This window comes from Orycteropus afer, unplaced genomic scaffold, assembly GCF_000298275.1.
Source record: "Orycteropus afer afer isolate SDZICR_OR568_19922 unplaced genomic scaffold, OryAfe1.0 scaffold00079, whole genome shotgun sequence".
Classification (NCBI taxonomy): Eukaryota; Metazoa; Chordata; class Mammalia; order Tubulidentata; family Orycteropodidae; genus Orycteropus; species Orycteropus afer.
This window is the reverse complement of record NW_006921666.1, coordinates 5,940,507-5,954,169: the sequence shown is the minus strand read 5'-3', so window position 1 is coordinate 5,954,169 and position 13,663 is coordinate 5,940,507. Positions and strand designations below refer to the sequence as shown.

Genomic DNA, 13,663 nt, shown 5'->3' with positions numbered 1-13,663 from the left:
CATGCTTGGTAAAGTGGAGGGTCAGCGAAAGAGGGGAAGGCCTTCAACGAGGTGGATCTACACAGTGGCTCAAATATTGATAGGCTCAAATATTGTAAGGATTGTGGGGCTGGCACAAGACCAGGCAATATTTCTTTCTGTTGTACATAGGGTCTCTATGAGTCGGAGCCGACTGGACACCATCTAACGCAACAACAACAACAATGCTACCCAGTTCATCTTTTACATCCTGAAAGTTAAAACTCATAAAGGTCAACATTAATGTTACTGATGTCTACCTAAGAAGTGAATGTCTTCTGAGAGCATCTTAGTTTGTTCCTTTGGACTTTTGGGCCTTCCCATAAGGAAATGATTTTTCTCCCTTGTCTGTTTAAATGTGTTATTTACTGGTAGGAATCAATTGCCAGAATCCCTTTAATAATAAGTGTTATGTATTTTGTCAATTATATCATTTTTCCTCTCAATATTATTTCAAATGTAAAGCTTTTATAATGTATGCATATTGGCAATGGTGTTAATAGTATTAAAAGATCAGTAACAATTTGTGATATAAAAAACCGTGTATGATAAGTTCATTTTCAGAATTTTTTGAGGAACTACTTAAAGAGATACATATTTACACAGTGACTATAGTTCTGGTGGTATAGTGCCTAAGGCATTTGACTGCTATAGAAGGCTGGCTGTTCAAACCTACCAGCCACTCCTCAGACGGAAGACTGGGCAATCTACTTCTGTAGAGATACCGCCGGGAAACCCAATGAGAGGTCACTATGAATTGGAACCAACTCGATAGCAGTGAGTTTAGTGGGTTTTTTATAGGTATATGTATGGAGCTCTAGTGGCATAGTGAATGCCTAAGGCATCTGACTGCTAACCAGAAGGTTGGTGGCTCAAACCCACCAGCCACTCCACAGAAGGAAGATTGAGCAATCTACTTCCGTAAAGATTTACAGTTTAGGAAACCCAAAGAGGGTCGCTATGAGTTGGAATTGACTCAATGGCAGTGAGTTTGGTTTGGGGTTTTTTTTGTAGATATATATTGGTGTTTATAATGTTTACACAGTGACTTTTATTAGAAGGATTTCCCTCCGAGCAAAAGTACCCATATGTTGATCTTGTATTCACATAGTAATTTTTCTTCGGAAGTGTTTTCAAATGTAAAATTTCATATTAATTTTCAGGTCAACAAAGTATTGCTACAACAGAATTCTGAAAATATTCACGAGGCCCCCAAGGCTACACGTGGTCTGCTTTTTGTTCCAGCCTCATCCCTCTCCACTCCCTCCCTTTGCCCACTGTCCCAGAAGCCACACTGGCTTTCTTTCCCTTTCGTCAAATGTGAAAAACGTCTAGAGGACTTCAGAGTTTTGTGGGTGGGCAGAAATTGAGTCAACTTTCAAGTCAGTTTTGTTCTCTGCTATGTTTCTAATACTTTATTTCCAGGAGACATACAATAAATAGTTGGTCAGTTTAATTGAGGGCAACTGAGACCAAAAGAGACCAAATCCTTCTTTAATTCTCTCAGGTGGAACAACCTTGGTCTCCAGATGCCCTGATTCCTGGCTCAGTAGACTTGCAACAAAACTGTCTCAGCTTTCTGCTTCAAGAGAGTTTCCTTCTCTGAATCTAGACCTGCACTAGCATCATGATAGAAGGAAGTTGTTCCTAACAAAATTATTTTAACAGTTTCCCTTTTCTTTTTACCTCATTTCAGTTACAAACTACTTATTTCCATACAGCAAATGAGTTGTAAAGGAGATCTCTATCAATCACGTTTTTTTTCTTTCTCTTGTAGGCCATCGTTAGCAGCCAGACACTACCTAATTCCAATTCATGGACAGGGAATAATGCTGCAGGCGGCAGAATGTCAAGTGCCACAGCCAGTGGCCAGAAGCCAATCACTCTGTCACAAAAAGTGGTGCCACCTCCAAGTTCATCCTCCTCCCTGGTCCCCAAGCCCCCATCCAGTCACAAACAAGTGCTCAGAAAGTCAGCATCTCAGAGGTCTTCCAAGTAAGTTTTCTACATTCATTGTTTCCATTTCTTCTGATTTATATAAATTGTATGCTAATAGCACTCTTCTCTTACTGAGCCTTCAACATAGCTTGTATTGAAGTATTGAAAACAAGAATACTTGATTGAGAATAAAGGACCGTTCTTAACACTAGCTACAAATTAGAATCACCTAGGGGGCTAGTGAAACACTGGACTGTACCCTGGGCAAGGCATAGGCCCTGCTCTATCTTTTTTTTTCCAATTTTATTGTGGTGAAATCTGTGTAACCGTTTTAACCATATTTTAAGTGGACAATTGAATAACATTAAGTATTTTGGGCAATCCTACTTCCGTAGTGATACTGCCTCGGAAACCCAAGGAGGGGTCACTATGAGTCAGGGCCGACTCGACGGCAAACAACAACAACATTTTTACCATGTTGTGCAACTGTCACCACTGTCTGTTTCCAGAGGATTTTCCTCACCCAGACAGAAATGGGGCATACCTGGAAGGATGGCTCTTCCTTCTTCCCTGACCTCAGCGGCTGTCTCTGCATTTGCATATTCTAGATAGCGAATCAGTGGAATCATACAATGGTTGTCCTTTTTGTGTCGGTTGGTTCAAACTGCTGACCTTTCAGTTAGCAGTCAAGCTTTTAACCAGTATGTCACTAAGAAGGGGTCCTTTTTTTCCCATAGCATAAATTTTTCAAGGTTCACTCATGTCATAGCATGTATCAAAACTTCATTTCTGATTGTGGCTGCATAATATTCCATTGTACATATAATACCACATGTTGCTTACCAACCACTCCTCCCAAAGCACCCACCACCTCTCTCCTGGGTTCAATAATTCGCTGCAGTGGCCACACAGAACACACAGATTACAGGGTTTATTAGGGAAGCACCAGGCTACAATTCAAGTTCAGGAAGAACGCTCAGTCTCTCTCTCAGCCCATAGTCTCTCTCCTAACAGTCTCTCACAGTCTCTTTCCCAGCAGTGTGTGTCTATTTCAGCAGCATGTCTTCCTCAACCAGCAGTCAGAGAGAGACTTCTTCTGCCTCTAGGAGGCCTCCTTTTGAGCCTGGCAGAGTGGCCAAACTAACCAATCATAACATCAGAATTCTAAGCACCTGAGAGAGAGCAGGAACCTCCCAGAACATTGCTTTGTGTTGCGCCCAACAGAAATACCCCAGGTGGATAACTTTTACAATCAGAGCTCCTCAGTTGTTCACAGCAAATTCCACCACAGATTTTACAAAGACTTATGGCTAGAAAAGCCATACCAGGTAATTTACTATACTGTAACTTTCTTGATAAAGTCCTTTGATGCACAGAAGTTTTTAATTTTGGTGAAATACAGTGTATCTATTTTGTCTTTTATTGCTTGTACTTTTTTTTTTTTTTTTTTTTTTGGTGTCTTATCTAAGAACCCATTGTTAAAAACAAGAACTTGAAGCTTTACCCCAGTGTATTCTAAGAGTTTTTTGATTTTAGTGTTATATTTAGGTCTTTGATTCACTTTGAATTAATTTTTGGTATATGATATGAGGTATTGGTCCAACTTCATTCATTATTTTGTATGTGGAGATCTGATAGTGTAGGGAGCTAGGACCGATGACAGATCTTATTGTCCAGAACCATTTGTTGAAGAGACTACTCTTTCCCCATTGAATAGACTTAACACCCTTACTGAAAATCCATTGACAGTAGGTGAATGAGGTGATTTGTGGACTCTTTAATTCTATTCCATTGGCCTATATGTCTAACCATATGCCATTACCACATTGCTTTAGTTCTGTAGCTTTCTAGTATGTTTTAAGTTGGGAAGTGTGAGCCCTCTTGTTTTGTTCTTTTCCAAGATTTTTATGGCTATTCAAGATGCCTTGCAGTTCTTTGTAAATTTGAAGATTGGCTTTTCCATTTCAAGTGGTTTTAGACTACCCAGGGATTGTGATAAAGGTTTCTTAAGGTTCAGGGTCATTATCAACCAGCTCTTTGGGCCTCTGACAGGTGCTACAGTCCCAGACAGTATACCCAATAACAATCCTGACTGTGGCCTTGGAAAAAAGAAAATGAAAACTGGCTCCTAACCTGTACTTTCTTTTGATCCTTCTGCAGAGCCAGAGCTTTAGTTCTTTTCAGTTGCATTTAAGATTCATATTGTTTGTTTATTTAGCTTTCAGATGGAAAAGTGAGATGGCATTGGAAGGATTAAAACTTCCTTGACTTTAATCAACAGGTTTTATGTAGCAACAATGTTTCTAATACCTTTGGTTGTCTACATTTTCCTGCATCAAAAAAGATATTTCCCTGCCTGCATCAGATCTTTGTAGGCCACATCCTTCATTCTACCTCTAGGCAAGTTTTAGTTGGAAGGAAGGCTGGACAATCTACTTCCTTAGTGATACTACCTGGGAAACCCAAGGAGAGGTTGCTATGAGTTGGATCCAACTTGACGGCACCTTTTAGTTAGTGAACTAGAAATGGATTGGTCAAGGGTGCTGGTTCTGGCAGCCCTTCTTCATTTTAAAATTGGGGAACTTTTCAGCGATATCTGGGAGAGGCTGAAATTCCCAGCAGTATAGGCAATTCGGGGGAATTTGTGTATCCCTCCTGCTCTCATTAAGGCTCCTCATTCATTTGCTCTTCCCAAGATCCATTTTAGTCATAAGAAAGAATGGTCTGGTGCAGAAAATGCAGTTACTGTTTTTACTCCCTCTTAGAAAGTGAATCAAATTCTGGATTTAGATTGAAAACAATCCCTTGTAGCTGTTTTAATTATATTGTTGCCATTATCTGTTGCCTACTAAGTGCCAAACAGCTATTCTAGGGATAGTTGGCATTACAGTGGCTTTATGAGATCTAATGAGAGCTGTTGACAGAGCTGGCATATAGGGAAGGGCAGCAGGAAGGCTACAGTTTGTGGTTGAAGACCAATAGCGATAGCAAAGTAGAAAAGAAGCTATGTGTCCCTCACCGTCAGAGAAGATCTAGTCCTGCAGGGAGCGGCCCCGGGAGCCAGGCCATGTGCTTTCACATCCCAGCTCCACGCTTACTGACTTGAGACTTTTGGCAAGCTATTTTAACCTCTCTGCTTCGGTTTTCTAGTTGGGTAAAATAGGGGCAACAATAGTATCTATTTCATAGGACAGTTGTTCAGCAATGTTGTTATGTGCTGTGGAGTCACACCCAACTCATAGCAACCCCCACTTGGATTTCCGAGGCAGTATCACCACGGAAGTAGATTGCTCAGCCTTCCTTCCAAGGAGTGGCTGGTGGGTTTGAACCGCCAGACTTCTGGTTAGCAGTCAAGTGCTTTCGGCACTACACTACAGAGTTAATATATGTCAAGTGCATAGAGCAAGGCCTGACACGCATAAGAACTCAACAAGCCCTAGTGCCCTCACATGCTTCTGGAACCACACTGTCCTTCCCAGGTTTGAAAAGCCCACAGTTAGTGAGGAAGAGTGACCCTTGTTTGTGGTCCACCATTGTTGCTAGTCCCCTGGTGACTTAGTTACCTGCTGCTGCTGGAGCAGAAATACCCTAAGTGGGTAGTAGTTTTAATGAACAGAAATTTACTTTCTTACAGTTTAGGAAAAGCTTTCTGTCTGTCAGCTCTGAGGAAAGAGCCTTTCTCCTTTCAGCTTCTGTTGCTCGTTCTTGGCTCTCTCCATGCAGCCTGGCATTTACCTTACCCCCTCCATGCTACTTTGTTTCTGTGCCTAAATCTGCTTCTTTTATATCTCAACATGATTGGCTTCAAACACACCCTCCACTGATACAGCCTTATTAGCATAATAAAGAAAACCTTATTCCCAAATGGGATTCCATCCACAGGTATAGGGGTTAGGATTTAACAAACATACTTGGGGGGAAGGGAAACACAGCTCAGTCCATAACACCTGAGATGTGCCTTGGTTGGCCTGGTGCCCACTGGCCTGCTGGGGATGTGGGCTCCTTCAGAGGCAGCAGGGTGGACATTCGCCACCCTTAACTCGCTGCTGGCAATAGAACCTCACAGCCTCTGAAGATGGAATTGCAGCTCTTTGGACAAACTTTGCTTTGCTGCATTTTTGTGGTTTCTTCTCTCTGACAGGCAGGAGTGTGGGAAAACCGGAAACAGCTCAGCACCAAAAATGCACAGAAGGGGGGAAAAAGCAAAGATTTCTTCAGAATTTAAGAAATATAATCCAAGTATCAAAAGGCACGCTGTGAGGCGTTGTTCCAGGAAATAGTTTCCAGTTTGCCTTTAAAACTCTAGCACAAGTCTCTGAAGCTAATTTAGCACTAATGGAGACTTTAACATTCTCTCACTTACATGTTTTACAAAAAAGTTGTTAAGGTAGTTCAGAGTATCCCTGTATACCCCTTATCCAGTTTTCCCCGTTGTTAACATCTTACACTTCTGAAGAATATACCATACCAAACTGACACTGGTACGTCACTATTAACTAGCCTCAATACTTTATTTGGATTCTTAATCTAAAGGAACCTTTCATAACTCCTTAAATCAGACATTCTTAACTGTTCTAATATCAGCCCTGTTCCTGGCCAGCTTAACAAGTTACTTAACATCTCCATGACTCAATTTCCTAATTTTAAAATAGAGGTAATAATAGTACCTGTCTCACAGAGTCATTAAAAGAAATGAATGTTTCCATGAATGTCAAGGACAAATACAGTACCTGGATATAAGAAGGGCTAAAATAAGTGTTAGGTGTTATTATGGTTAATATTAAGATGGCTTTTCAGGAAATATCTGTTAGTTTTTACTTCCTTCTTGTAGGATGTGTTGCTTCATTTGCTTGGATCTTACTGTGGCCTTCCCTCCAGCTCGGTCCAGATTAATCAGGAGCCTTCAGCTGTGACTGGTGACACTGAGTCACACTCAGGAATGCCATAGTTTGCCCCAAAAGACACAACTAATGAGAAGTTGTAATGAGCTTTTGACCGTGCCAAGCCCTGTGTTTTTGGGTTGAACTTCAAACTTCTCATAGCACAGAAGTTGGCATTGGACAAAAATAGAAGCAATTTCCATGCTCATCAAAGTTCCCACAGCCCAGAGGGTTGACTGCAGAGAAAAGTGGAACAAGAAAGATGGAATGTTGCTGAGATTTGGGTGCAAAGAGGGTTGAGAATCCAAACACTAGAGCCCTATTTCTTTATGTTCATACTCACTTTCCCTCTAAAGGTTTCAGTTTCCCATCTGTAAAACAAAAACCACGGTCCCCACTGAATAATCGGCCAAAGTAACTTGTTTTCTGCCTATCCGTTGAAAGCTATTTTATGAGCACATTTGTTTTTTTAATCCTGATGTTTTATAGCCATTTTCCTCATTCTTTTTTGGCCCAGGAGTGCTTTGTTACAGTTCTCTAATTCATGTATTTATATTTCCTTTAGCTAGATTTCATTTGTCAATTCTGCAAAGAGCACAGTTAAGGTTTTTCTTTTTTAACCTTATCCATAGTGCCAATAGCCTTTCTTGATTTTCCTCTCTAATGTTTGTAACACTTCATAATTTAGTACCTTCTTCAGATCCTCCTTTCAAAACTATTTGTGGTATTTCGTCCAAGCAGTCAGCTGAACCAAGAAGGATGGCAGCCTATGAACAGCTACCCGCATCTGAACCATCTCTTCCTTGTAACTGACCTTCTTTTCAGAGCCAGACTTACACACTCCAGGAAATATGGAGAAAGAAACCTGGGGAGACTGAAGTTTGCCAGACACATGGGCAAAACCAGATACTAGGGATGAAATTTGAAAGAGTAGAGCCGAAGCTGCTGTACCTTGGGAGACTTCTCTAAAGAAAGAGAACTGTTTAAGAAATACCAGACTGAACAAAAGTGCTTTTCTTTAAATAACTAGGGGTGCTGTCTTTACCCAGGTCTTAGCATATTTTGCATCAAGCCATCCTCAGTGGAAACCTGATGGTAACTGCTGTTCTATGTCAGCACCCAGGACAGTGGAATGAGATTAGAGGGGAGGAAAGCAATCAAAAGGGTTACGCATGGTAAAATGGAATGCCATTTAAAGTGACCCAGCCATTAGTGATGTCAGCAGTAAAGTGAAAGAAGTTCAGAGATCAGTGTCAGGAGGATATAAAATAAGCATTCAGTAAAGAAAAGAAATGTGTTTGTCTCTTTAACAAATGAGCAGTTGAAGTCAAAAGATTCTTAGAATGATCAGTAATCACAATGGCCCATAAACCATGATCGGTTCTTGGTGTGAGCAAAGAGGATGTCGTATTCTAGGTTAGGCATCGTATGTCAGCCTTTTAGCAGTTCATTAGGTGTATTGACTCTGTGACACATCCATACTCAAATAATAGGGTTCTCTAAATTATGCTTGTCCAAAATACATAATCATAGGATTTTAGGGCTGGAAGGTAAGGAAATAGAGGCATACATCGGGTGGGGCTAGGAGTGAGACAAGGTACACTGGTAACAGCAGAGCCAGACCTGGAGGCCATATCACCTAGTGGAGTAACCTCAGACTCTTCCCAGTGGACCACTGATCTCAAAGGCTCCTACCAGTCCATTCAAGTCCATCCTGTACAGCAAGTGGCAGATTGATTATCCTAAAATATTTCCTTTGAACAAACGTAATATAAGCCCTTAGGAACTCACCTCCTTTACACACCAATTTGGCCCTTTTTAAAATGACCAAGGAAGTATTCAGAAGGAGGACAATTAGTGCCACTCTTAGACTAGAGTTTGTGGGGGTTTCTGTTAGATTTAGCACAGGAAGGACTGGGTTGAAGAACAACATATAGGACTTTTATATGATACCTTCCTGAGAGAACACAAGTCTGGGAAATGATTGGGGGGCCTGGAATATCCCAGAAAATACCCTCTAACTCTAAGGGGCAGGACCTGGAGGTAGAAGGGAAGTGAGAGCTAATCAGGGGACCTGCCACGTTGATCTCTTTCCTGTACCATCCCTCAGTATCTGGACCTCAATGGTGGCTTTAGGGGGTCTTAGGGTTTGCTTTTGGACAGTGAATGACATCAGTCAAAGAGTTGGGTACTAGCAACCCACACCTAATCTTGCCATTAGAGTGTCTGTGTCCAGTAGGGAAGAGAGGTACATGAGAGCCATGGAATGACGGGTCTTTCTTAGGTAATTCATATCTGTGTAATTTACATTAAAATTTTACTCCTTATATCCCTGCACACTGGACTGTTAAAATGGCACTATAGCTGCTGGATATTTCCCGTCCCTTTTCCCCTTCTTTGTCATCTGAAAATTCTTTTTTGAAAGATTTGGACACTTGGAAACAAATAAATGCCCACCACCAGGTAAATGGATAAACAAAATGTGGTATATGCGTAAACCAAACAACCCGTTGCTGTTGAGTCATTTTTGATTCAAGGCAGCCCCATGTGCATCAGAGTAGAATTGGGTGTCCATTGGGTGTTCAGTGGCTGTATACTTACAGAAGGTGATCTCCAGGCCTTTCTTCCTTTGCGTAGCTGGGCACATTTGAGCCACCTACCTTTTGGATAGCAGCCAAGCGCAGTTATGCCACCTAGGAACCTTGGTATATACACACAATGGGATTATTCAACTAGAAAGAGAAATAAAGTTCTGATGCATGCTATGATATGGATGAGCCATGAAAACATTATGCTAAGTGAAATACTCGAAACACAGAAGGACAACTATTGTGTGATCCCACTTATGAAATATCTATACAAGTTCATAGAGACAGAAGTAAAGGAGTGGTTACATTGGGTGGGTGGTGGGGAAGAAGGGGATTAATGGCTAATGACTACAGAGTTGCTATTTGAGGAGATTAAAAGGTTTTGGAAACACATTTCTGGTGCTAGTTGTAAAACATTGTGAATATAGTTAATGCCACTGAATTGTCCATTTAAAAATCGTTAAAATGATAAGTTTTATTTATGTATATTTTGCCACCCAAAAAGGGGGGGAGGCAGGAGCTTATGCCAACCCTCCCCCTTTTTTTGGGGGGGGAAAAAAAGCTTACTGTGATTTGAGTGAAAGTTTACAAAGCAAATTTATTTTCCGTTCAACCGTTCATACACATTTTGCTTCATGACATTAAATTTAGTCCCCACAGTGTAACAGCACTCTTCCTACTTCCTCTCTGTTTACGATTTCCATTTGTCCTTCTTTCCTATTCCTTCCTGCCTTCTGACCTTTATCCTTGAGCAAATGCTGCCTTTTTGATCTCTTATGGTCAGTTATTCCAAGGAGTGCATACCTCCCTGGTGTTATTGTTACATAGGCCTGTCTGTTGTTTGGCTAGAAACTGAGCCACAGGGATAAGTTCAATTCCAGGCTTGAAGAGTGACTAAGGGCCACAGTCTAGGGGATTCCCCCAGTCTCTGTCAGACCAGTAAGCCTAGTCTTTTTTATTATTTTGAGTTTTATTCCACATTTTCTGCCACTTTGTCCAGGACCTTCTATTGTTATCCCTTTCTGACTGGGTGCTAGTGGTAGCTGGGCACCATCTAGTTCTTCTGGTCTTAAGGTCATGGAGGCTGAGGTTCATGTGGTCTTCTAGCCCCTGGATTATACCAGTCTCTTACATAACCACACTGTTCCTCCATGAGCTTAAGCCCTTATTGGATAAGCTTTTAACTTTCTTCTCTGAGACTGAGCAAATATTGAAAAAACCTGGGGCTTGGGAAGAGATGAAGTAGCTTAAAAGAAAGCCCTGTAGAGAAGATTCAGAGAAGCTGCCAGCCTCTGGAATAAGTTTAAGCAAGAAAAGAAGCACAACATTTTAGGGAATATCTGATGTGCATTCACAACAATATTTAAGAGTAGACAGTGGTCGAGTGTAATGCTAGAGGCAGCTGTCATACAGAAGGAGCAGACAGTCTGAGATCAGAGACACGGTGTGGATGTAAGAAATACCCACGTGAGAAGCTAGACTGAAGGCGGAGACTAAAGACTGGACACTGCGGAAAGTTGAGTTTTTGAAATAAAAGGCAATTTTTTTAAAAAAAGAATCTGCTAAAATTCTATGGGAGAAGTAAATGAATACAAAAATTATGAGAGAGAGGATAGACTGAGCCTAAAATAGTGAATTCTAGACATAGAATAACCAGAAAAGCAACAAAAAGAAACCTAAAACAAGATGACAGAAGCGAGTTCAAGTTATGACAGTAAATGAATGGGTAGCATTTGTCATTTGAATACAAATATTTGGAATGGGATAAAACGGTAAAGCCAAGACTATCTATCTAACAAGAAATATACTTGTACAGAAGTGGTATTCCAGCAAAAAGTGGGATTCAATGCAAAAAGCCTTGGGGTAGTAGTCAGGCTGAGGCTGGGCCAAAGTTGAAGAACGTGGGGCATGGAGAGAAACTTAACCAAAGTTCAGTAAGCAGCACTTTGCTTCCTTCTGGTTGATCTTTGGGGACAAGCAATTCAGATAATTATTTATGAGGCAAGAAATAGGAATTCTGAGGGTCTGTGTCTGGCATTGTCACAGAGAATGTCATAAACAAGGGGGGATTCTTAACCAAGTCCTGTAGGAGAGGTGATTGCAGTAAGCCATTTTTCTGACCATGAAGACTAAGATGATTTTTTTTTAACCGTCACTGCTTTCTAATATCATTGGATTCAGGTAAAATTCAACAAAATGTACATAAAGGTAAATTCATAATCTCAGTTATTTTCATTGTTAAAATATATAAAGACTAAAAAGGAAGGCTGGCGGTTCAAACCCACCAGCCCCTCCTCGGAAGGAAGGTTGGGCATTCCTACTTCCGTAGTGATAACTGCCTCGGAAACCCAAGGAGGGGTCGCTATGAGTCGGGCCGACTCGATGGCAAATAACAACAACAACAACAACAAGGAATTAACCAAAGTAGAAATGGCAGTGGGCTTCAGCTGATTGCTCATGATTAAGTTTAAAGTATCAAAATGGGCTCTTCTTGAAGAAAATGTAAACATAAATAGACCAAGAAAAATATTTTTAAATTCTCTAAATTGAGTCTTAAGGAAATAAGGAGCTCTGGTGGTGTAGTGGTTAAAAGCATTCAGCTGCTAACCAAAAGGTCAGCAGTTTGAATCTGCCAGCCACTCTTTGAAAAGGAGATGAAGCCATCTGCTTTCTTAAAGGTTTACAGCTGTGGAAACCCTATGGGGCAGTTCTGCTCTGTCACATAAAGCCGCTGTGAGTCAGAATCGACTCGATGGCTGTGAGTTTCTGGGTTTTTGTTTTGTTTATTTTTTAAGGAGATAAAATCTTGAGTATACCTTGAAAGCATTTTTAAAATATCATCTCTAAAATAGTACCTTGACTTTTTTGTCTGAAGTCTTGAAAGGCCTCCCATTTTCCTGCAAGAGTCCTAACTCTGACCTTAACTCTTCTGCAGCACATCCTCTGTCCTCTGTCCAGCCTTGTCTCATACTGTCCTATCCCTGTGCGATACGAACTGTCCTTGCAGTCTGTGCAGCAAAGATACTTCCATGCTTTGTCTTGCCTGTGTTTTTGAATGCCCTTAGCCCCCTAGAATCTAAATCTTGCCTTTTTTTTCAAGGTTGGATTTTTAGTTTATCATCTTTATAATCTTTCCCAACTGCTAAATCCTTACCTCCTCAGCTGACTCTTAACTATATCCACCTTCTTGTCTTATTTTTCCTTTTTATATATTTTCTTCTTTCTGGAAGTCTCTTAAGGGCTGATAGCTTGTCTTCACCTTTTTCATCACATAATTATTGAATATCCCCTCTACTATAGACATTGATGATAACACCACAGGACAAGACAGACACCATCCCTCCTTTTTTTTTTCTTTCCTTTTCTAAAATGAAAATATTCACCCTATATGGATTGTGGAGTTGTTGTTGTTGTTAGGTGCCGTCGAGTCGCTTCCAACTCATAGCCACCCCATGCACAGCAGAACAAAACACCGCCCGATCCTGCACCAGTTCCATGATCCCTGCTATACTTGAGCCCATTGTCGCAGCCACCATGTCAGTCCATCTTGTTGAAGGCCTTGCCCTCTTTCTTCGACCCTTCACCTTACCAAGCATGACATCCTTCTCCAGAGAATGGTCCCCTCTGACAATGTGACCAAAGTAGGTGAGACGAAGTCTGGCCATCCTCGCCTCCAAGGAGCATCTCGGCTGCACTTCTTCCAGGACAGATCTGTTAGTTCTTTTAGCAGTCCATGGTACCTTCAGCATTCTTCACTAGCACCACAGCTCAAAAGCATCAACTCTTCTTCGGTCCTCCTTATTCATTGTCCAGCTCTCACATGCATACGGGGTGATTGAAAATATCATGGCCTGTGTCAGGTGCACCTTAGTCCTCAAGGAGACTTCCTTGCTCCTTGGCACTTGAAAGAGTTCCTTTGCAGCTGACCTACCCATTGCTATACGTCGTCTAATGTCCTGACCACTGCTTCCATTGGCCTCGACTGTAGAACCAAGCAAAGTGAATTCTTTGACAACCTCAATCTTTTCTCTATTTATCGTGATGCTGCTTATTGGTCCAGTTGTGAGGATTTTTGTCTTCTTTATATTGACATGGAATCCATACTGCAGACTCTTCATCAGTAAGTGCCTCAAGTCATCCTCAATTTCAGCAAGCAAAGTTTTATCATCAGTGTATCTCAAGTTAATGATTCTTCCTCCAATCCTGATGCCATGTTTTTCTTCATATAGTCCAGCTTCT

The 13,663-nt window shown here is 41.2% G+C and overlaps 1 protein-coding gene across 1 annotated transcript in view; it reads left to right on the top strand.

Annotated features, from left to right (window-relative positions):
• Window positions 1-13,663, top strand: part of TTLL5 (tubulin tyrosine ligase like 5) — a 305,298-nt gene that overhangs the window by 265,924 nt on the left and 25,711 nt on the right. Inside the window, exon 30 of the mRNA XM_042781014.1 lies at window positions 1,796-2,013. Within this exon, the coding sequence (XP_042636948.1) occupies window positions 1,796-2,013 (218 nt within the window). The remainder of the gene's footprint in view (window positions 1-1,795; window positions 2,014-13,663) is intronic.